Source organism: Heptranchias perlo, chromosome 12 (genome assembly GCF_035084215.1).
Source record: "Heptranchias perlo isolate sHepPer1 chromosome 12, sHepPer1.hap1, whole genome shotgun sequence".
NCBI classification, from domain to species: domain Eukaryota; kingdom Metazoa; phylum Chordata; class Chondrichthyes; order Hexanchiformes; family Hexanchidae; genus Heptranchias; species Heptranchias perlo.
Window position 1 is genome coordinate 3,763,768 of NC_090336.1, and position 25,437 is coordinate 3,789,204.

The 25,437-nt window shown below is 40.5% G+C and overlaps 1 protein-coding gene across 1 annotated transcript in view; it reads left to right on the forward strand.

Annotated features, from left to right (window-relative positions):
- Nucleotides 1–25,437, forward strand: part of LOC137328121 (mucin-2-like) — a 216,875-nt gene that overhangs the window by 107,153 nt on the left and 84,285 nt on the right. The window contains exons 31-47 of the mRNA XM_067994299.1: nucleotides 210–233; nucleotides 1,309–1,530; nucleotides 2,859–3,080; nucleotides 4,431–4,652; nucleotides 5,983–6,204; nucleotides 7,555–7,578; nucleotides 9,107–9,328; nucleotides 10,679–10,702; nucleotides 12,251–12,472; nucleotides 13,787–14,008; nucleotides 15,359–15,382; nucleotides 16,895–17,116; nucleotides 18,467–18,490; nucleotides 20,003–20,224; nucleotides 21,575–21,796; nucleotides 23,127–23,150; nucleotides 24,663–24,686. Coding sequence (XP_067850400.1) covers nucleotides 210–233; nucleotides 1,309–1,530; nucleotides 2,859–3,080; nucleotides 4,431–4,652; nucleotides 5,983–6,204; nucleotides 7,555–7,578; nucleotides 9,107–9,328; nucleotides 10,679–10,702; nucleotides 12,251–12,472; nucleotides 13,787–14,008; nucleotides 15,359–15,382; nucleotides 16,895–17,116; nucleotides 18,467–18,490; nucleotides 20,003–20,224; nucleotides 21,575–21,796; nucleotides 23,127–23,150; nucleotides 24,663–24,686 — 2,388 coding nt within the window. The remainder of the gene's footprint in view (nucleotides 1–209; nucleotides 234–1,308; nucleotides 1,531–2,858; nucleotides 3,081–4,430; nucleotides 4,653–5,982; nucleotides 6,205–7,554; nucleotides 7,579–9,106; nucleotides 9,329–10,678; nucleotides 10,703–12,250; nucleotides 12,473–13,786; nucleotides 14,009–15,358; nucleotides 15,383–16,894; nucleotides 17,117–18,466; nucleotides 18,491–20,002; nucleotides 20,225–21,574; nucleotides 21,797–23,126; nucleotides 23,151–24,662; nucleotides 24,687–25,437) is intronic.

The window sequence follows — 25,437 nt, forward strand, 5'->3', positions numbered from 1 at the left end:
AAAATTAAGTGCTAATATCAATCATAATTTCCATGCCAGACGCCATACTCCTTGGGGTCTAACATGCTTAAATTGTAACCGTACCGCCTTGTTCTTACTGCTTAATTCTCTTCAATGAAATGCAGTCGTCTATATTGATAAATATAATATCTGAATGAAGAAGTGCAATTTGATGCATTAATCACAATTTTCATTGCTTTTGCTTCCAGGGCAGGCGATAGTGAGTTCTGCAGGTAAATCGGGCTTCTGTAATTTCTGTAAGAAGAGTACATGATGTAGAAGTCAGCTTTCATTTTCACGTGCCATGAGCATAATGGCACATGTTTCCACCCAAGTTGCTGAGCTTTTCTTTTTGTCCTGCGTCCCATTGAACTTCCGTTACACAACCTGGTTTCAATGGAGAGGAGTCAAGGCAACTCCAATATATAATGCATGTGCCTGGAATTTGGCATTTCCAGCAAAGGCTATAACCTCTTCCGAAGAGATTATATTTATCAGACAACTTTGTAACCCTTGAGCTTCTTCAGCTAATTCCTCTGCTTCATTCACTCACCTCACACAAACAGCTGTAGCTTGTTGTGACATTCAACCTCTCCATGTGTTCGACTGGGCAGAGAAATTATTTTGATTGTACAAGGATGACATCAGTTTCAGTCTGGGCCGCTGAATTATTCTGCTTTTTGCTTATTTTTATGTTTTGTATTTATGGTTCCTCTGTACCACACCATTTACCCAGTATGTCAGTCACCTGCTGCGTTGTCCTGACATCTCACATTTTCACGCTATGTCTTGAGATCTATGCAAGAGTTGCTCCTGTAACTTTAATGGAAATCCACAGTATGGTGGGGCAATTTAAGGAGGGCCACTTGTCAACACAGGTGGGATTTGAAACTTGTACGTTGAGGAAAACTGAGAGCACACAACTCAAAAGAAAGTCTGCATGGTCTCAAAATTATTACTGCCAGTACAAGCGGGCCAATGTTTATTGACCAGATTGGACATTCTTCTGTGTGCATTTCTAAAGGAGGCAGAAACCCAATCAAAAGATTAACAGCAGCATTAAAATAGCAGATGTAAGAATGTCATACGAGTCCATGAAACAATTAAGTGCTAATATCAATCATAATTTCCAAGCCCGACGCCATATTCCTTGGGGTCCAAAGTGCTTGAATTGTAACCGTACCGCCTTGTTCTTAGTATTTCAATCTCTTTAATGAGGCGCAGTCATCTATATTGATAAATATAATATCTGAATTAAATGGTGCAATTTGATGCCTTATTCACAATTTTCTTTGCTTTTGCTTCCAGGGCAGGCGATAGTGCATTCTGCAGGTAAATCGGGCTTCTGTAATTTCACTCTATGTACTGAGAGTTGTCAAATTTTCAACTACACGGGAAAATGTCAAACCACTACAGCACCCACCACTACGCCCAGCACACCCGAATCTACAACAACAGTAACAATAACTCCCAGCTCAACAGCAACAACAACCTGTTCCTGCAAAACCAATGGACAAATACTGTCACCTGGTAAGTGTATCAGCTATTAACAATCTGATGCAATCACAAGTCAATACGAGATACTTGGAAGCAATGCCTAATATGAATCACTATTGAATACATAATTGAATCTGATCATTGAAGTGTAGTTCCAATCCTTTCCATAACATGGTTTTAAGAGAAGTGGATGTTTTGGGAAAACACTCGGTCAAAGTTCAGCGAATGATTTCCATTGAAACTTGATCCCTACATTTCCCATGGAGGGCCACTACATGTATTTGGGAGCAGCACAGGCTGACCTGTTATAAATCGTCCTCTTCCTGCTATTCCCATTTGTCAGGAAATCCTCCAGCTTTCACTTTCACGTGACAGGAGCAGAAAGCCACAGATTTCCACCCAAGTTGCTGAGCTCTGCTTTTTAACCCGTGTCCTATTGAAATACAGGAACCAGACCTGGTATTAATAGGGAGGAGTCAAGGCAACTCCAGTATATAACGTGCCTGCCTGAAATTGGCATTTGCAGCAAAGTCAAGAACCTCTTACAAAGAGATTATATTTATTAGACAACTTTGTAACTATTGAGCTTCTTCTGCTGATTCCTCTGCTTCGTTCTCTCACACAAACAGCTGTGTGACATCCAACCTCGGAATGTTTCCTCTGGGCAGAGAAATTATTTTGATTGTACAAGGATGACAGCAGTTTCAGTCTGGCACACTGAATTATTCTGCATTTTGCTAATTTTTATGCTTTGTTTTTATGGTACCTCTGTACCTCACCATTTACCCAGTATGTCAGTCACTTGCTGTGCTGTCCTGATATCTCAGATTTTCATGCCGTGTCTTGAGATCTATGCAAGAGTTGCTCCTGTAACCTCAATTGAAATCCTCAGTATGGTGGGGCAATTTAAGGAGGGCCACTTGTCAACACAGGTGGATTTGAAACTTGTACGTTGAGGAAAACTGAGAGCACACAACTCAAAAGAAAGTCTGCATGCTTTCGAAATTATTGCTGCCAGTACAAGCGTGCCAATGCTTATTGACCTGATTGGACAATCTACTGTCTCTATTTCTAAAGGAGGCAGAATCCCAATCAAAAGATTAACAGCAGCATTAAAATAGCAGATGTAAGAATGTCATACGAGTCCATGAAACAATTAAGTGCTAATATCAATCATAATTTCCAAGCCCGACGCCATATTCCTTGGGGTCCAAAGTGCTTGAATTGTAACCGTACCGCCTTGTTCTTAGTATTTCAATCTCTTTAATGAGGCGCAGTCATCTATATTGATAAATATAATATCTGAATTAAACGGTGCAATTTGATGCCTTATTCACAATTTTCATTGCTTTTGCTTCCAGGGCAGGCTATAGTGCATTCTGCAGGTAAATCGGGCTTCTGTAATTTCACTCTATGTACTGAGAGTTGTCAAATTTTCAACTACACGGGAAAATGTCAAACCACGACAGCACCCACCACTACGCCCAGCACACCCGAATCTACAACAACAGTAACAATAACTCCCAGCTCAACAGCAACAACAACCTGTTCCTGCAAAACCAATGGACAAATACTGTCACCTGGTAAGTGTATCAGCTATTAACAATCTGATGCAATCACAAGTCAATACAAGATACTTGGAAGCAATGCCTAATATGAATCACTATTGAATACATAATTGAATCAGATCATTGAAGTTTAGCTCCAGTCCTTTTCATAACATGGTTTTACAATAAGTAGATGTTTTGGTAAAACACTTGATCAAAGTTCAGCGAATGATTTGTTTGGAAATTACTGATCCCAACATTTCCCATGGAGGGCTGTTGTCTGCATATATTGGGGTGGAGCAGAGGTTCACCTGTTGTAAATCATTCTCCTCTTGCTATTCCCGGTTGTGAGGAAATCATTCAGCTTTCATTTTCACGTGCCATGAGCATAATGGCACATGTTTCCACCCAAGTTGCTGAGCTTTTCTTTTTGTCCTGCGTCCCATTGAACTTCCGTTACACAACCTGGTTTCAATGGAGAGGAGTCAAGGCAACTCCAATATATAATGCATGTGCCTGGAATTTGGCATTTCCAGCAAAGGCTATAACCTCTTCCGAAGAGATTATATTTATCAGACAACTTTGTAACCCTTGAGCTTCTTCAGCTAATTCCTCTGCTTCATTCACTCACCTCACACAAACAGCTGTAGCTTGTTGTGACATTCAACCTCTCCATGTGTTCGACTGGGCAGAGAAATTATTTTGATTGTACAAGGATGACATCAGTTTCAGTCTGGGCCGCTGAATTATTCTGCTTTTTGCTTATTTTTATGTTTTGTATTTATGGTTCCTCTGTACCACACCATTTACCCAGTATGTCAGTCACCTGCTGCGTTGTCCTGACATCTCACATTTTCACGCTATGTCTTGAGATCTATGCAAGAGTTGCTCCTGTAACTTTAATGGAAATCCACAGTATGGTGGGGCAATTTAAGGAGGGCCACTTGTTAACACAGGTGGGATTTGAAACTTGTACGTTGAGGAAAACTGAGAGCACACAACTCAAAAGAAAGTCTGCATGGTCTCAAAATTATTACTGCCAGTACAAGCGGGCCAATGTTTATTGACCAGATTGGACATTCTTCTGTGTGCATTTCTAAAGGAGGCAGAAACCCAATCAAAAGATTAACAGCAGCATTAAAATAGCAGATGTAAGAATGTCATACGAGTCCATGAAACAATTAAGTGCTAATATCAATCATAATTTCCAAGCCCGACGCCATATTCCTTGGGGTCCAAAGTGCTTGAATTGTAACCGTACCGCCTTGTTCTTAGTATTTCAATCTCTTTAATGAGGCGCAGTCATCTATATTGATAAATATAATATCTGAATTAAATGGTGCAATTTGATGCCTTATTCACAATTTTCTTTGCTTTTGCTTCCAGGGCAGGCGATAGTGCATTCTGCAGGTAAATCGGGCTTCTGTAATTTCACTCTATGTACTGAGAGTTGTCAAATTTTCAACTACACGGGAAAATGTCAAACCACTACAGCACCCACCACTACGCCCAGCACACCCGAATCTACAACAACAGTAACAATAACTCCCAGCTCAACAGCAACAACAACCTGTTCCTGCAAAACCAATGGACAAATACTGTCACCTGGTAAGTGTATCAGCTATTAACAATCTGATGCAATCACAAGTCAATACGAGATACTTGGAAGCAATGCCTAATATGAATCACTATTGAATACATAATTGAATCTGATCATTGAAGTGTAGTTCCAATCCTTTCCATAACATGGTTTTAAGAGAAGTGGATGTTTTGGGAAAACACTCGGTCAAAGTTCAGCGAATGATTTCCATTGAAACTATTGATCCCTACATTTCCCATGGAGGGCCACTACATGTATTTGGGAGCAGCACAGGCTGACCTGTTATAAATCGTCCTCTTCCTGCGATTCCCATTTGTGAGGAAATCCTCCAGCTTTCACTTTCACGTGACAGGAGCAGAAAGCCACAGATTTCCACCCAAGTTGCTGAGCTCTGCTTTTTAACCCGTGTCCTATTGAAATACAGGAACCAGACCTGGTATTAATAGGGAGGAGTCAAGGCAACTCCAGTATATAACGTGCCTGCCTGAAATTGGCATTTGCAGCAAAGTCAAGAACCTCTTACAAAGAGATTATATTTATTAGACAACTTTGTAACTATTGAGCTTCTTCTGCTGATTCCTCTGCTTCGTTCTCTCACACAAACAGCTGTGTGACATCCAACCTCGGAATGTTTCCTCTGGGCAGAGAAATTATTTTGATTGTGCAAGGATGACAGCAGTTTCAGTCTGGCACACTGAATTATTCTGCATTTTGCTAATTTTTATGCTTTGTTTTTATGGTACCTCTGTACCTCACCATTTACCCAGTATGTCAGTCACTTGCTGTGCTGTCCTGATATCTCAGATTTTCATGCCGTGTCTTGAGATCTATGCAAGAGTTGCTCCTGTAACCTCAATTGAAATCCTCAGTATGGTGGGGCAATTTAAGGAGGGCCACTTGTCAACACAGGTGGATTTGAAACTTGTACGTTGAGGAAAACTGAGAGCACACAACTCAAAAGAAAGTCTGCATGCTTTCGAAATTATTGCTGCCAGTACAAGCGTGCCAATGCTTATTGACCTGATTGGACAATCTACTGTCTCTATTTCTAAAGGAGGCAGAATCCCAATCAAAAGATTAACAGCAGCATTAAAATAGCAGATGTAAGAATGTCATACGAGTCCATGAAACAATTAAGTGCTAATATCAATCATAATTTCCAAGCCCGACGCCATATTCCTTGGGGTCCAAAGTGCTTGAATTGTAACCGTACCGCCTTGTTCTTAGTATTTCAATCTCTTTAATGAGGCGCAGTCATCTATATTGATAAATATAATATCTGAATTAAACGGTGCAATTTGATGCCTTATTCACAATTTTCATTGCTTTTGCTTCCAGGGCAGGCTATAGTGCATTCTGCAGGTAAATCGGGCTTCTGTAATTTCACTCTATGTACTGAGAGTTGTCAAATTTTCAACTACACGGGAAAATGTCAAACCACTACAGCACCCACCACTACGCCCAGCACACCCGAATCTACAACAACAGTAACAATAACTCCCAGCTCAACAGCAACAACAACCTGTTCCTGCAAAACCAATGGACAAATACTGTCACCTGGTAAGTGTATCAGCTATTAACAATCTGATGCAATCACAAGTCAATACAAGATACTTGGAAGCAATGCCTAATATGAATCACTATTGAATACATAATTGAATCAGATCATTGAAGTTTAGCTCCAGTCCTTTTCATAACATGGTTTTACAATAAGTAGATGTTTTGGTAAAACACTTGATCAAAGTTCAGCGAATGATTTGTTTGGAAATTACTGATCCCAACATTTCCCATGGAGGGCTGTTGTCTGCATATATTGGGGTGGAGCAGAGGTTCACCTGTTGTAAATCATTCTCCTCTTGCTATTCCCGGTTGTGAGGAAATCATTCAGCTTTCATTTTCACGTGCCATGAGCATAATGGCACATGTTTCCACCCAAGTTGCTGAGCTTTTCTTTTTGTCCTGCGTCCCATTGAACTTCCGTTACACAACCTGGTTTCAATGGAGAGGAGTCAAGGCAACTCCAATATATAATGCATGTGCCTGGAATTTGGCATTTCCAGCAAAGGCTATAACCTCTTCCGAAGAGATTATATTTATCAGACAACTTTGTAACCCTTGAGCTTCTTCAGCTAATTCCTCTGCTTCATTCACTCACCTCACACAAACAGCTGTAGCTTGTTGTGACATTCAACCTCTCCATGTGTTCGACTGGGCAGAGAAATTATTTTGATTGTACAAGGATGACATCAGTTTCAGTCTGGGCCGCTGAATTATTCTGCTTTTTGCTTATTTTTATGTTTTGTATTTATGGTTCCTCTGTACCACACCATTTACCCAGTATGTCCGTCACCTGCTGCGTTGTCCTGACATCTCACATTTTCACGCTATGTCTTGAGATCTATGCAAGAGTTGCTCCTGTAACTTTAATGGAAATCCACAGTATGGTGGGGCAATTTAAGGAGGGCCACTTGTCAACACAGGTGGGATTTGAAACTTGTACGTTGAGGAAAACTGAGAGCACACAACTCAAAAGAAAGTCTGCATGGTCTCAAAATTATTACTGCCAGTACAAGCGGGCCAATGTTTATTGATCAGATTGGACATTCTTCTGTGTGCATTTCTAAAGGAGGCAGAAACCCAATCAAAAGATTAACAGCAGCATTAAAATAGCAGATGTAAGAATGTCATACGAGTCCATGAAACAATTAAGTGCTAATATCAATCATAATTTCCAAGCCCGACGCCATATTCCTTGGGGTCCAAAGTGCTTGAATTGTAACCGTACCGCCTTGTTCTTAGTATTTCAATCTCTTTAATGAGGCGCAGTCATCTATATTGATAAATATAATATCTGAATTAAATGGTGCAATTTGATGCCTTATTCACAATTTTCTTTGCTTTTGCTTCCAGGGCAGGCGATAGTGCATTCTGCAGGTAAATCGGGCTTCTGTAATTTCACTCTATGTACTGAGAGTTGTCAAATTTTCAACTACACGGGAAAATGTCAAACCACTACAGCACCCACCACTACGCCCAGCACACCCGAATCTACAACAACAGTAACAATAACTCCCAGCTCAACAGCAACAACAACCTGTTCCTGCAAAACCAATGGACAAATACTGTCACCTGGTAAGTGTATCAGCTATTAACAATCTGATGCAATCACAAGTCAATACGAGATACTTGGAAGCAATGCCTAATATGAATCACTATTGAATACATAATTGAATCTGATCATTGAAGTGTAGTTCCAATCCTTTCCATAACATGGTTTTAAGAGAAGTGGATGTTTTGGGAAAACACTCGGTCAAAGTTCAGCGAATGATTTCCATTGAAACTATTGATCCCTACATTTCCCATGGAGGGCCACTACATGTATTTGGGAGCAGCACAGGCTGACCTGTTATAAATCGTCCTCTTCCTGCTATTCCCATTTGTGAGGAAATCCTCCAGCTTTCACTTTCACGTGACAGGAGCAGAAAGCCACAGATTTCCACCCAAGTTGCTGAGCTCTGCTTTTTAACCCGTGTCCTATTGAAATACAGGAACCAGACCTGGTATTAATAGGGAGGAGTCAAGGCAACTCCAGTATATAACGTGCCTGCCTGAAATTGGCATTTGCAGCAAAGTCAAGAACCTCTTACAAAGAGATTATATTTATTAGACAACTTTGTAACTATTGAGCTTCTTCTGCTGATTCCTCTGCTTCGTTCTCTCACACAAACAGCTGTGTGACATCCAACCTCGGAATGTTTCCTCTGGGCAGAGAAATTATTTTGATTGTACAAGGATGACAGCAGTTTCAGTCTGGCACACTGAATTATTCTGCATTTTGCTAATTTTTATGCTTTGTTTTTATGGTACCTCTGTACCTCACCATTTACCCAGTATGTCAGTCACTTGCTGTGCTGTCCTGATATCTCAGATTTTCATGCCGTGTCTTGAGATCTATGCAAGAGTTGCTCCTGTAACCTCAATTGAAATCCTCAGTATGGTGGGGCAATTTAAGGAGGGCCACTTGTCAACACAGGTGGATTTGAAACTTGTACGTTGAGGAAAACTGAGAGCACACAACTCAAAAGAAAGTCTGCATGCTTTCGAAATTATTGCTGCCAGTACAAGCGTGCCAATGCTTATTGACCTGATTGGACAATCTACTGTCTCTATTTCTAAAGGAGGCAGAATCCCAATCAAAAGATTAACAGCAGCATTAAAATAGCAGATGTAAGAATGTCATACGAGTCCATGAAACAATTAAGTGCTAATATCAATCATAATTTCCAAGCCCGACGCCATATTCCTTGGGGTCCAAAGTGCTTGAATTGTAACCGTACCGCCTTGTTCTTAGTATTTCAATCTCTTTAATGAGGCGCAGTCATCTATATTGATAAATATAATATCTGAATTAAACGGTGCAATTTGATGCCTTATTCACAATTTTCATTGCTTTTGCTTCCAGGGCAGGCTATAGTGCATTCTGCAGGTAAATCGGGCTTCTGTAATTTCACTCTATGTACTGAGAGTTGTCAAATTTTCAACTACACGGGAAAATGTCAAACCACGACAGCACCCACCACTACGCCCAGCACACCCGAATCTACAACAACAGTAACAATAACTCCCAGCTCAACAGCAACAACAACCTGTTCCTGCAAAACCAATGGACAAATACTGTCACCTGGTAAGTGTATCAGCTATTAACAATCTGATGCAATCACAAGTCAATACAAGATACTTGGAAGCAATGCCTAATATGAATCACTATTGAATACATAATTGAATCAGATCATTGAAGTTTAGCTCCAGTCCTTTTCATAACATGGTTTTACAATAAGTAGATGTTTTGGTAAAACACTTGATCAAAGTTCAGCGAATGATTTGTTTGGAAATTACTGATCCCAACATTTCCCATGGAGGGCTGTTGTCTGCATATATTGGGGTGGAGCAGAGGTTCACCTGTTGTAAATCATTCTCCTCTTGCTATTCCCGGTTGTGAGGAAATCATTCAGCTTTCATTTTCACGTGCCATGAGCATAATGGCACATGTTTCCACCCAAGTTGCTGAGCTTTTCTTTTTGTCCTGCGTCCCATTGAACTTCCGTTACACAACCTGGTTTCAATGGAGAGGAGTCAAGGCAACTCCAATATATAATGCATGTGCCTGGAATTTGGCATTTCCAGCAAAGGCTATAACCTCTTCCGAAGAGATTATATTTATCAGACAACTTTGTAACCCTTGAGCTTCTTCAGCTAATTCCTCTGCTTCATTCACTCACCTCACACAAACAGCTGTAGCTTGTTGTGACATTCAACCTCTCCATGTGTTCGACTGGGCAGAGAAATTATTTTGATTGTACAAGGATGACATCAGTTTCAGTCTGGGCCGCTGAATTATTCTGCATTTTGCTTATTTTTATGTTTTGTATTTATGGTTCCTCTGTACCACACCATTTACCCAGTATGTCCGTCACCTGCTGCGTTGTCCTGACATCTCACATTTTCACGCTATGTCTTGAGATCTATGCAAGAGTTGCTCCTGTAACTTTAATGGAAATCCACAGTATGGTGGGGCAATTTAAGGAGGGCCACTTGTCAACACAGGTGGGATTTGAAACTTGTACGTTGAGGAAAACTGAGAGCACACAACTCAAAAGAAAGTCTGCATGGTCTCAAAATTATTACTGCCAGTACAAGCGGGCCAATGTTTATTGACCAGATTGGACATTCTTCTGTGTGCATTTCTAAAGGAGGCAGAAACCCAATCAAAAGATTAACAGCAGCATTAAAATAGCAGATGTAAGAATGTCATACGAGTCCATGAAACAATTAAGTGCTAATATCAATCATAATTTCCAAGCCCGACGCCATATTCCTTGGGGTCCAAAGTGCTTGAATTGTAACCGTACCGCCTTGTTCTTAGTATTTCAATCTCTTTAATGAGGCGCAGTCATCTATATTGATAAATATAATATCTGAATTAAATGGTGCAATTTGATGCCTTATTCACAATTTTCATTGCTTTTGCTTCCAGGGCAGGCGATAGTGCATTCTGCAGGTAAATCGGGCTTCTGTAATTTCACTCTATGTACTGAGAGTTGTCAAATTTTCAACTACACGGGAAAATGTCAAACCACTACAGCACCCACCACTACGCCCAGCACACCCGAATCTACAACAACAGTAACAATAACTCCCAGCTCAACAGCAACAACAACCTGTTCCTGCAAAACCAATGGACAAATACTGTCACCTGGTAAGTGTATCAGCTATTAACAATCTGATGCAATCACAAGTCAATACAAGATACTTGGAAGCAATGCCTAATATGAATCACTATTGAATACATAATTGAATCAGATCATTGAAGTTTAGCTCCAGTCCTTTTCATAACATGGTTTTACAATAAGTAGATGTTTTGGTAAAACACTTGATCAAAGTTCAGCGAATGATTTGTTTGGAAATTACTGATCCCAACATTTCCCATGGAGGGCTGTTGTCTGCATATATTGGGGTGGAGCAGAGGTTCACCTCTTGTAAATCATTCTCCTCTTGCTATTCCCGGTTGTGAGGAAATCATTCAGCTTTCATTTTCACGTGCCATGAGCATAATGGCACATGTTTCCACCCAAGTTGCTGAGCTTTGCTTTTTGTCCTGCGTCCCATTGAACTTCCGTTACGCAACCTGGTTTCAATGGAGAGGAGTCAAGGCAACTCCAATATATAATGCATGTGCCTGGAATTTGGCATTTCCAGCAAAGGCTATAACCTCTTCCGAAGAGATTATATTTATCAGACAACTTTGTAACCCTTGAGCTTCTTCAGCTAATTCCTCTGCTTCATTCACTCACCTCACACAAACAGCTGTAGCTTGTTGTGACATTCAACCTCTCCATGTGTTCGACTGGGCAGAGAAATTATTTTGATTGTACAAGGATGACATCAGTTTCAGTCTGGGCCGCTGAATTATTCTGCTTTTTGCTTATTTTTATGTTTTGTATTTATGGTTCCTCTGTACCACACCATTTACCCAGTATGTCAGTCACCTGCTGCGTTGTCCTGACATCTCACATTTTCACGCTATGTCTTGAGATCTATGCAAGAGTTGCTCCTGTAACTTTAATGGAAATCCACAGTATGGTGGGGCAATTTAAGGAGGGCCACTTGTCAACACAGGTGGGATTTGAAACTTGTACATTGAGGAAAACTGAGAGCACACAACTCAAAAGAAAGTCTGCATGGTCTCAAAATTATTACTGCCAGTACAAGCGGGCCAATGTTTATTGACCAGATTGGACATTCTTCTGTGTGCATTTCTAAAGGAGGCAGAAACCCAATCAAAAGATTAACAGCAGCATTAAAATAGCAGATGTAAGAATGTCGTACGAGTCCATGAAACAATTAAGTGCTAATATCAATCATAATTTCCAAGCCCGACGCCATATTCCTTGGGGTCCAAAGTGCTTGAATTGTAACCGTACCGCCTTGTTCTTAGTATTTCAATCTCTTTAATGAGGCGCAGTCATCTATATTGATAAATATAATATCTGAATTAAATGGTGCAATTTGATGCCTTATTCACAATTTTCATTGCTTTTGCTTCCAGGGCAGGCGATAGTGCATTCTGCAGGTAAATCGGGCTTCTGTAATTTCACTCTATGTACTGAGAGTTGTCAAATTTTCAACTACACGGGAAAATGTCAAACCACTACAGCACCCACCACTACGCCCAGCACACCCGAATCTACAACAACAGTAACAATAACTCCCAGCTCAACAGCAACAACAACCTGTTCCTGCAAAACCAATGGACAAATACTGTCACCTGGTAAGTGTATCAGCTATTAACAATCTGATGCAATCACAAGTCAATGCAAGATACTTGGAAGCAATGCCTAATATGAATCACTATTGAATACATAATTGAATCTGATCATTGAAGTGTAGTTCCAATCCTTTCCATAAGTGGATGTTTTGGGAAAACACTCGGTCAAAGTTCAGCGAATGATTTCTATTGAAACTACTGATCCCTACATTTCCCATGGAGGGCCACTACATGTATTTGGGAGCAGCACAGGCTGACCTGTTATAAATCGTCCTCGTCCTGCTATTCCCATTTGTGAGGAAATCCTCCAGCTTTCACTTTCACGTGACAGGAGCAGAAAGCCACAGATTTCCACCCAAGTTGCTGAGCTCTGCTTTTTGACCCGTGTCCTATTGAAATACAGGAACCAGACCTGGTATTAATAGGGAGGAGTCAAGGCAACTCTAGTATATAATGTGCCTGCCTGAAATTGGCATTTGCAGCAAAGTCAAGAGCCTCTTACAAAGAGATTATATTTATTAGACAACTTTGTAACCATTGAGCTTCTTCGGCTAATTCCCCTGCTTCATTCACTCACACAAACAGCTGTCGCATCTAACTTCTCCATGTCTTTGTCTGGGCAGATAAATTATGTTCATTGTACAAGGATGACAGCAGTTTCAGTCTGGCACACTGAATTATTCTGCATTTTGCTAATTTTTATGCTTTGTTTTTATGGTACCTCTGTACCTCACCATTTACCCAGTATGTCAGTCACTTGCTGTGCTGTCCTGATATCTCAGATTTTCATGCCGTGTCTTGAGATCTATGCAAGAGTTGCTCCTGTAACCTCAATTGAAATCCTCAGTATGGTGGGGCAATTTAAGGAGGGCCACTTGTCAACACAGGTGGATTTGAAACTTGTACGTTGAGGAAAACTGAGAGCACACAACTCAAAAGAAAGTCTGCATGCTTTCGAAATTATTGCTGCCAGTACAAGCGTGCCAATGCTTATTGACCTGATTGGACATTCTACTGTCTGTATTTCTAAAGGAGGCAGAATCCCAATCAAAAGATTAACAGCAGCATTAAAATAGCAGATGTAAGAATGTCATATGAGCCCATGAAACATTCAACTGCAAATACAAATTGTAATTTCCATGCCTGACGCCATATTCCTTGGGGTGTAAAGTGCTTGAATTGTAACCATACAGACTTGTTCTTAGTGCTTAAATCTCATTACAAGAGACGCAGTCGTCTATATTGATAAATATAATATCTGAATTAAGATGTGCAATTTGATGCCTTAATCACAATTTTCATTGCTTTTGCTTCCAGGGCAGGCGATAGTGAGTTCTGCAGGTAAATCGGGCTTCTGTAATTTCACTCTATGTACTGAGAGTTGTCAAATTTTCAACTACACGGGAAAATGTCAAACCACTACAGCACCCACCACTACGCCCAGCACACCCGAATCTACAACAACAGTAACAATAACTCCCAGCTCAACAGCAACAACAACCTGTTCCTGCAAAACCAATGGACAAATACTGTCACCTGGTAAGTGTATCAGCTATTAACAATCTGATGCAATCACAAGTCAATACAAGATACTTGGAAGCAATGCCTAATATGAATCACTATTGAATACATAATTGAATCAGATCATTGAAGTTTAGCTCCAGTCCTTTTCATAACATGGTTTTACAATAAGTAGATGTTTTGGTAAAACACTTGATCAAAGTTCAGCGAATGATTTGTTTGGAAATTACTGATCCCAACATTTCCCATGGAGGGCTGTTGTCTGCATATATTGGGGTGGAGCAGAGGTTCACCTGTTGTAAATCATTCTCCTCTTGCTATTCCCGGTTGTGAGGAAATCATTCAGCTTTCATTTTCACGTGCCATGAGCATAATGGCACATGTTTCCACCCAAGTTGCTGAGCTTTGCTTTTTGTCCTGCGTCCCATTGAACTTCCGTTACGCAACCTGGTTTCAATGGAGAGGAGTCAAGGCAACTCCAATATATAATGCATGTGCCTGGAATTTGGCATTTCCAGCAAAGGCTATAACCTCTTCCGAAGAGATTATATTTATCAGACAACTTTGTAACCCTTGAGCTTCTTCAGCTCATTCCTCTGCTTCATTCACTCACCTCACACAAACAGCTGTAGCTTGTTGTGACATTCAACCTCTCCATGTGTTCGACTGGGCAGAGAAATTATTTTGATTGTACAAGGATGACATCAGTTTCAGTCTGGGCCGCTGAATTATTCTGCTTTTTGCTTATTTTTATGTTTTGTATTTATGGTTCCTCTGTACCACACCATTTACCCAGTATGTCAGTCACCTGCTGCGTTGTCCTGACATCTCACATTTTCACGCTATGTCTTGAGATCTATGCAAGAGTTGCTCCTGTAACTTTAATGGAAATCCACAGTATGGTGGGGCAATTTAAGGAGGGCCACTTGTCAACACAGGTGGGATTTGAAACTTGTACGTTGAGGAAAACTGAGAGCACACAACTCAAAAGAAAGTCTGCATGGTCTCAAAATTATTACTGCCAGTACAAGCGGGCCAATGTTTATTGACCAGATTGGACATTCTTCTGTGTGCATTTCTAAAGGAGGCAGAAACCCAATCAAAAGATTAACAGCAGCATTAAAATAGCAGATGTAAGAATGTCGTACGAGTCCATGAAACAATTAAGTGCTAATATCAATCATAATTTCCAAGCCCGACGCCATATTCCTTGGGGTCCAAAGTGCTTGAATTGTAACCGTACCGCCTTGTTCTTAGTATTTCAATCTCTTTAATGAGGCGCAGTCATCTATATTGATAAATATAATATCTGAATTAAATGGTGCAATTTGATGCCTTATTCACAATTTTCATTGCTTTTGCTTCCAGGGCAGGCGATAGTGCATTCTGCAGGTAAATCGGGCTTCTGTAATTTCACTCTATGTACTGAGAGTTGTCAAATTTTCAACTACACGGGAAAATGTCAAACCACTACAGCACCCACCACTACGCCCAGCACACCCGAATCTACAACAACAGTAACAATAACTCCCAGCTCAACAGCAACAACAACCTGTTCCTGCAAAACCAATGGACAAATACTGTCACCTGGTAAGTGTATCAGCTATTAACAATCTGATGCAATCACAAGTCAATACAAGATACTTGGAAGCAATGCCTAATATGAATCACTATTGAATACATAATTGAATCAGATCATTGAAGTGTAGTTCCAATCCTTTCCATAAGTGGATGTTTTGGGAAAACACTCGGTCAAAGTTCAGCGAATGATTTCTATTGAAACTACTGATCCCTACATTTCCCATGGAGGGCCACTACATGTATTTGGGAGCAGCACAGGCTGACCTGTTATAAATCGTCCTCGTCCTGCTATTCCCATTTGTGAGGAAATCCTCCAGCTTTCACTTTCACGTGACAGGAGCAGAAAGCCACAGATTTCCACCCAAGTTGCTGAGCTCTGCTTTTTGACCCGTGTCCTATTGAAATACAGGAACCAGACCTGGTATTAATAGGGAGGAGTCAAGGCAACTCTAGTATATAATGTGCCTGCCTGAAATTGGCATTTGCAGCAAAGTCAAGAGCCTCTTACAAAGAGATTATATTTATTAGACAACTTTGTAACCATTGAGCTTCTTCGGCTAATTCCCCTGCTTCATTCACTCACACAAACAGCTGTCGCATCTAACTTCTCCATGTCTTTGTCTGGGCAGATAAATTATGTTCATTGTACAAGGATGACAGCAGTTTCAGTCTGGCACACTGAATTATTCTGCATTTTGCTCATTTTTATGCTTTGTTTTTATGGTACCTCTGTACCTCACCATTTACCCAGTATGTCAGTCACTTGCTGTGCTGTCCTGATATCTCAGATTTTCATGCCGTGTCTTGAGATCTATGCAAGAGTTGCTCCTGTAACCTCAATTGAAATCCTCAGTATGGTGGGGCAATTTAAGGAGGGCCACTTGTCAACACAGGTGGATTTGAAACTTGTACGTTGAGGAAAACTGAGAGCACACAACTCAAAAGAAAGTCTGCATGCTTTCGAAATTATTGCTGCCAGTACAAGCGTGCCAATGCTTATTGACCTGATTGGACATTCTACTGTCTGTATTTCTAAAGGAGGCAGAATCCCAATCAAAAGATTAACAGCAGCATTAAAATAGCAGATGTAAGAATGTCATATGAGCCCATGAAACATTCAACTGCAAATACAAATTGTAATTTCCATGCCTGACGCCATATTCCTTGGGGTGTAAAGTGCTTGAATTGTAACCATACAGACTTGTTCTTAGTGCTTAAATCTCATTACAAGAGACGCAGTCGTCTATATTGATAAATATAATATCTGAATTAAGATGTGCAATTTGATGCCTTAATCACAATTTTCATTGCTTTTGCTTCCAGGGCAGGCGATAGTGAGTTCTGCAGGTAAATCGGGCTTCTGTAATTTCACTCTATGTACTGAGAGTTGTCAAATTTTCAACTACACGGGAAAATGTCAAACCACTACAGCACCCACCACTACGCCCAGCACACCCGAATCTACAACAACAGTAACAATAACTCCCAGCTCAACAGCAACAACAACCTGTTCCTGCAAAACCAATGGACAAATACTGTCACCTGGTAAGTGTATCAGCTATTAACAATCTAATGGAATCACAAGTCAATACAAGATACTTGGAAGCAATGCCTAATATGAATCACTATTGAATACATAATTGAATCAGATCATTGAAGTTTAGCTCCAGTCCTTTTCATAACATGGTTTTACAATAAGTAGATGTTTTGGTAAAACACTTGATCAAAGTTCAGCGAATGATTTGTTTGGAAATTACTGATCCCAACATTTCCCATGGAGGGCTGTTGTCTGCATATATTGGGGTGGAGCAGAGGTTCACCTGTTGTAAATCATTCTCCTCTTGCTATTCCCGGTTGTGAGGAAATCATTCAGCTTTCATTTTCACGTGCCATGAGCATAATGGCACATGTTTCCACCCAAGTTGCTGAGCTTTGCTTTTTGTCCTGCGTCCCATTGAACTTCCGTTACGCAACCTGGTTTCAATGGAGAGGAGTCAAGGCAACTCCAATATATAATGCATGTGCCTGGAATTTGGCATTTCCAGCAAAGGCTATAACCTCTTCCGAAGAGATTATATTTATCAGACAACTTTGTAACCCTTGAGCTTCTTCAGCTAATTCCTCTGCTTCATTCACTCACCTCACACAAACAGCTGTAGCTTGTTGTGACATTCAACCTCTCCATGTGTTCGACTGGGCAGAGAAATTATTTTGATTGTACAAGGATGACATCAGTTTCAGTCTGGGCCGCTGAATTATTCTGCTTTTTGCTTATTTTTATGTTTTGTTTTTATGGTTCCTCTGTACCACACCATTTACCCAGTATGTCAGTCACCTGCTGCGTTGTCCTGACATCTCACATTTTCACGCTATGTCTTGAGATCTATGCAAGAGTTGCTCCTGTAACTTTAATGGAAATCCACAGTATGGTGGGGCAATTTAAGGAGGGCCACTTGTCAACACAGGTGGGATTTGAAACTTGTACGTTGAGGAAAACTGAGGGCACACAACTCAAAAGAAAGTCTGCATGGTCTCAAAATTATTACTGCCAGTACAAGCGGGCCAATGTTTATTGACCAGATTGGACATTCTTCTGTGTGCATTTCTAAAGGAGGCAGAAACCCAATCAAAAGATTAACAGCAGCATTAAAATAGCAGATGTAAGAATGTCATACGAGTCCATGAAACAATTAAGTGCTAATATCAATCATAATTTCCAAGCCCGACGCCATATTCCTTGGGGTCCAAAGTGCTTGAATTGTAACCGTACCGCCTTGTTCTTAGTATTTCAATCTCTTTAATGAGGCGCAGTCATCTATATTGATAAATATAATATCTGAATTAAATGGTGCAATTTGATGCCTTATTCACAATTTTCATTGCTTTTGCTTCCAGGGCAGGCGATAGTGCATTCTGCAGGTAAATCGGGCTTCTGTAATTTCACTCTATGTACTGAGAGTTGTCAAATTTTCAACTACACGGGAAAATGTCAAACCACTACAGCACCCACCACTACGCCCAGCACACCCGAATCTACAACAACAGTAACAATAACTCCCAGCTCAACAGCAACAACAACCTGTTCCTGCAAAACCAATGGACAAATACTGTCACCTGGTAAGTGTATCAGCTATTAACAATCTGATGCAATCACAAGTCAATACAAGATACTTGGAAGCAATGCCTAATATGAATCACTATTGAATACATAATTGAATCAGATCATTGAAGTGTAGTTCCAATCCTTTCCATAAGTGGATGTTTTGGGAAAACACTCGGTCAAAGTTCAGCGAATGATTTCTATTGAAACTACTGATCCCTACATTTCCCATGGAGGGCCACTACATGTATTTGGGAGCAGCACAGGCTGACCTGTTATAAATCGTCCTCGTCCTGCTATTCCCATTTGTGAGGAAATCCTCCAGCTTTCACTTTCACGTGACAGGAGCAGAAAGCCACAGATTTCCACCCAAGTTGCTGAGCTCTGCTTTTTGACCCGTGTCCTATTGAAATACAGGAACCAGACCTGGTATTAATAGGGAGGAGTCAAGGCAACTCTAGTAGATAATGTGCCTGCCTGAAATTGGCATTTGCAGCAAAGTCAAGAGCCTCTTACAAAGAGATTATATTTATTAGACAACTTTGTAACCATTGAGCTTCTTCGGCTAATTCCCCTGCTTCATTCACTCACACAAACAGCTGTCGCATCTAACTTCTCCATGTCTTTGTCTGGGCAGATAAATTATGTTCATTGTACAAGGATGACAGCAGTTTCAGTCTGGCACACTGAATTATTCTGCATTTTGCTCATTTTTATGCTTTGTTTTTATGGTACCTCTGTACCTCACCATTTACCCAGTATGTCAGTCACTTGCTGTGCTGTCCTGATATCTCAGATTTTCATGCCGTGTCTTGAGATCTATGCAAGAGTTGCTCCTGTAACCTCAATTGAAATCCTCAGTATGGTGGGGCAATTTAAGGAGGGCCACTTGTCAACACAGGTGGATTTGAAACTTGTACGTTGAGGAAAACTGAGAGCACACAACTCAAAAGAAAGTCTGCATGCTTTCGAAATTATTGCTGCCAGTACAAACGTGCCAATGCTTATTGACCTGATTGGACATTCTACTGTCTGTATTTCTAAAGGAGGCAGAATCCCAATCAAAAGATTAACAGCAGCATTAAAATAGCAGATGTAAGAATGTCATATGAGCCCATGAAACATTCAACTGCAAATACAAATTGTAATTTCCATGCCTGACGCCATATTCCTTGGGGTGTAAAGTGCTTGAATTGTAACCATACAGACTTGTTCTTAGTGCTTAAATCTCATTACAAGAGACGCAGTCGTCTATATTGATAAATATAATATCTGAATTAAGATGTGCAATTTGATGCCTTAATCACAATTTTCATTGCTTTTGCTTCCAGGGCAGGCGATAGTGAGTTCTGCAGGTAAATCGGGCTTCTGTAATTTCACTCTATGTACTGAGAGTTGTCAAATTTTCAACTACACGGGAAAATGTCAAACCACTACAGCACCCATCACTACGCCCAGCACACCCGAATCTACAACAACAGTAACAATAACTCCCAGCTCAACAGCAACAACAACCTGTTCCTGCAAAACCAATGGACAAATACTGTCACCTGGTAAGTGTATCAGCTATTAACAATCTGATGCAATCACAAGTCAATACAAGATACTTGGAAGCAATGCCTAATATGAATCACTATTGAATACATAATTGAATCAGATCATTGAAGTTTAGCTCCAGTCCTTTTCATAACATGGTTTTACAATAAGTAGATGTTTTGGTAAAACACTTGATCAAAGTTCAGCGAATGATTTGTTTGGAAATTACTGATCCCAACATTTCCCATGGAGGGCTGTTGTCTGCATATATTGGGGTGGAGCAGAGGTTCACCTGTTGTAAATCATTCTCCTCTTGCTATTCCCGGTTGTGAGGAAATCATTCAGCTTTCATTTTCACGTGCCATGAGCATAATGGCACATGTTTCCACCCAAGTTGCTGAGCTTTGCTTTTTGTCCTGCGTCCCATTGAACTTCCGTTACGCAACCTGGTTTCAATGGAGAGGAGTCAAGGCAACTCCAATATATAATGCATGTGCCTGGAATTTGGCATTTCCAGCAAAGGCTATAATCTCTTCCGAAGAGATTATATTTATCAGACAACTTTGTAACCCTTGAGCTTCTTCAGCTAATTCCTCTGCTTCATTCACTCACCACACACAAACAGCTGTAGCTTGTTGTGACATTCAACCTCTCCATGTGTTCGACTGGGCAGAGAAATTATTTTGATTGTACAAGGATGACATCAGTTTCAGTCTGGGCCGCTGAATTATTCTGCTTTTTGCTTATTTTTATGTTTTGTTTTTATGGTTCCTCTGTACCACACCATTTACCCAGTATGTCAGTCACCTGCTGCGTTGTCCTGACATCTCACATTTTCACGCTATGTCTTGAGATCTATGCAAGAGTTGCTCCTGTAACTTTAATGGAAATCCACAGTATGGTGGGGCAATTTAAGGAGGGCCACTTGTCAACACAGGTGGGATTTGAAACTTGTACGTTGAGGAAAACTGAGAGCACACAACTCAAAAGAAAGTCTGCATGGTCTCAAAATTATTACTGCCAGTACAAGCGGGCCAATGTTTATTGACCAGATTGGACATTCTTCTGTGTGCATTTCTAAAGGAGGCAGAAACCCAATCAAAAGATTAACAGCAGCATTAAAATAGCAGATGTAAGAATGTCATACGAGTCCATGAAACAATTAAGTGCTAATATCAATCATAATTTCCAAGCCCGACGCCATATTCCTTGGGGTCCAAAGTGCTTGAATTGTAACCGTACCGCCTTGTTCTTAGTATTTCAATCTCTTTAATGAGGCGCAGTCATCTACATTGATAAATATAATATCTGACTTAAATGGTGCAATTTGATGCCTTATTCACAATTTTCATTGCTTTTGCTTCCAGGGCAGGCGATAGTGCATTCTGCAGGTAAATCGGGCTTCTGTAATTTCACTCTATGTACTGAGAGTTGTCAAATTTTCAACTACACGGGAAAATGTCAAACCACTACAGCACCCACCACTACGCCCAGCACACCTGAATCTACAACAACAGTAACAATAACTCCCAGCTCAACAGCAACAACAACCTGTTCCTGCAAAACCAATGGACAAATACTGTCACCTGGTAAGTGTATCAGCTATTAACAATCTAATGGAATCACAAGTCAATACGAGATACTTGGAAGCAATGCCTAATATGAATCACTATTGAATACATAATTGAATCAGATCATTGAAGTGTAGTTCCAATCCTTTCCATAACATGGTTTTAAGAGAAGTGGATGTTTTGGGAAAACACTCGGTCAAAGTTCAGCGAATGATTTCTATTGAAACTACTGATCCCTACATTTCCCATGGAGGGCCACTACATGTATTTGGGAGCAGCACAGGCTGACCTGTTATAAATCGTCCTCTTCCTGCTATTCCCATTTGTGAGGAAATCCTCCAGCTTTCACTTTCACGTGACAGGAGCAGAAAGCCACAGATTTCCACCCAAGTTGCTGAGCTCTGCTTTTTGACCCGTGTCCTATTGAAATACAGGAACCAGACCTGGTATTAATAGGGAGGAGTCAAGGCAACTCTAGTATATAATGTGCCTGCCTGAAATTGGCATTTGCAGCAAAGTCAAGAGCCTCTTACAAAGAGATTATATTTATTAGACAACTTTGTAACCATTGAGCTTCTTCGGCTAATTCCCCTGCTTCATTCACTCACACAAACAGCTGTCGCATCTAACTTCTCCATGTCTTTGTCTGGGCAGATAAATTATGTTCATTGTACAAGGATGACAGCAGTTTCAGTCTGGCACACTGAATTATTCTGCATTTTGCTCATTTTTATGCTTTGTTTTTATGGTACCTCTGTACCTCACCATTTACCCAGTATGTCAGTCACTTGCTGTGCTGTCCTGATATCTCAGATTTTCATGCCGTGTCTTGAGATCTATGCAAGAGTTGCTCCTGTAACCTCAATTGAAATCCTCAGTATGGTGGGGCAATTTAAGGAGGGCCACTTGTCAACACAGGTGGATTTGAAACTTGTACGTTGAGGAAAACTGAGAGCACACAACTCAAAAGAAAGTCTGCATGCTTTCGAAATTATTGCTGCCAGTACAAACGTGCCAATGCTTATTGACCTGATTGGACATTCTACTGTCTGTATTTCTAAAGGAGGCAGAATCCCAATCAAAAGATTAACAGCAGCATTAAAATAGCAGATGTAAGAATGTCATATGAGCCCATGAAACATTCAACTGCAAATACAAATTGTAATTTCCATGCCTGACGCCATATTCCTTGGGGTGTAAAGTGCTTGAATTGTAACCATACAGACTTGTTCTTAGTGCTTAAATCTCATTACAAGAGACGCAGTCGTCTATATTGATAAATATAATATCTGAATTAAGATGTGCAATTTGATGCCTTAATCACAATTTTCATTGCTTTTGCTTCCAGGGCAGGCGATAGTGAGTTCTGCAGGTAAATCGGGCTTCTGTAATTTCACTCTATGTACTGAGAGTTGTCAAATTTTCAACTACACGGGAAAATGTCAAACCACTACAGCACCCACCACTACGCCCAGCACACCCGAATCTACAACAACAGTAACAATAACTCCCAGCTCAACAGCAACAACAACCTGTTCCTGCAAAACCAATGGACAAATACTGTCACCTGGTAAGTGTATCAGCTATTAACAATCTGATGCAATCACAAGTCAATACAAGATACTTGGAAGCAATGCCTAATATGAATCACTATTGAATACATAATTGAATCAGATCATTGAAGTGTAGTTCCAATCCTTTCCATAAGTGGATGTTTTGGGAAAACACTCGGTCAAAGTTCAGCGAATGATTTCTATTGAAACTACTGATCCCTACATTTCCCATGGAGGGCCACTACATGTATTTGGGAGCAGCACAGGCTGACCTGTTATAAATCGTCCTCGTCCTGCTATTCCCATTTGTGAGGAAATCCTCCAGCTTTCACTTTCACGTGACAGGAGCAGAAAGCCACAGATTTCCACCCAAGTTGCTGAGCTCTGCTTTTTGACCCGTGTCCTATTGAAATACAGGAACCAGACCTGGTATTAATAGGGAGGAGTCAAGGCAACTCTAGTATATAATGTGCCTGCCTGAAATTGGCATTTGCAGCAAAGTCAAGAGCCTCTTACAAAGAGATTATATTTATTAGACAACTTTGTAACCATTGAGCTTCTTCGGCTAATTCCCCTGCTTCATTCACTCACACAAACAGCTGTCGCATCTAACTTCTCCATGTCTTTGTCTGGGCAGATAAATTATGTTCATTGTACAAGGATGACAGCAGTTTCAGTCTGGCACACTGAATTATTCTGCATTTTGCTCATTTTTATGCTTTGTTTTTATGGTACCTCTGTACCTCACCATTTACCCAGTATGTCAGTCACTTGCTGTGCTGTCCTGATATCTCAGATTTTCATGCCGTGTCTTGAGATCTATGCAAGAGTTGCTCCTGTAACCTCAATTGAAATCCTCAGTATGGTGGGGCAATTTAAGGAGGGCCACTTGTCAACACAGGTGGATTTGAAACTTGTACGTTGAGGAAAACTGAGAGCACACAACTCAAAAGAAAGTCTGCATGCTTTCGAAATTATTGCTGCCAGTACAAGGGTGCCAATGCTTATTGACCTGATTGGACATTCTACTGTCTGTATTTCTAAAGGAGGCAGAATCCCAATCAAAAGATTAACAGCAGCATTAAAATAGCAGATGTAAGAATGTCATATGAGCCCATGAAACATTCAACTGCAAATACAAATTGTAATTTCCATGCCTGACGCCATATTCCTTGGGGTGTAAAGTGCTTGAATTGTAACCATACAGACTTGTTCTTAGTGCTTAAATCTCATTACAAGAGACGCAGTCGTCTATATTGATAAATATAATATCTGAATTAAGATGTGCAATTTGATGCCTTAATCACAATTTTCATTGCTTTTGCTTCCAGGGCAGGCGATAGTGAGTTCTGCAGGTAAATCGGGCTTCTGTAATTTCACTCTATGTACTGAGAGTTGTCAAATTTTCAACTACACGGGAAAATGTCAAACCACTACAGCACCCACCACTACGCCCAGCACACCCGAATCTACAACAACAGTAACAATAACTCCCAGCTCAACAGCAACAACAACCTGTTCCTGCAAAACCAATGGACAAATACTGTCACCTGGTAAGTGTATCAGCTATTAACAATCTGATGCAATCACAAGTCAATACAAGATACTTGGAAGCAATGCCTAATATGAATCACTATTGAATACATAATTGAATCAGATCATTGAAGTTTAGCTCCAGTCCTTTTCATAACATGGTTTTACAATAAGTAGATGTTTTGGTAAAACACTTGATCAAAGTTCAGCGAATGATTTGTTTGGAAATTACTGATCCCAACATTTCCCATGGAGGGCTGTTGTCTGCATATATTGGGGTGGAGCAGAGGTTCACCTGTTGTAAATCATTCTCCTCTTGCTATTCCCGGTTGTGAGGAAATCATTCAGCTTTCATTTTCACGTGCCATGAGCATAATGGCACATGTTTCCACCCAAGTTGCTGAGCTTTGCTTTTTGTCCTGCGTCCCATTGAACTTCCGTTACGCAACCTGGTTTCAATGGAGAGGAGTCAAGGCAACTCCAATATATAATGCATGTGCCTGGAATTTGGCATTTCCAGCAAAGGCTATAACCTCTTCCGAAGAGATTATATTTATCAGACAACTTTGTAAC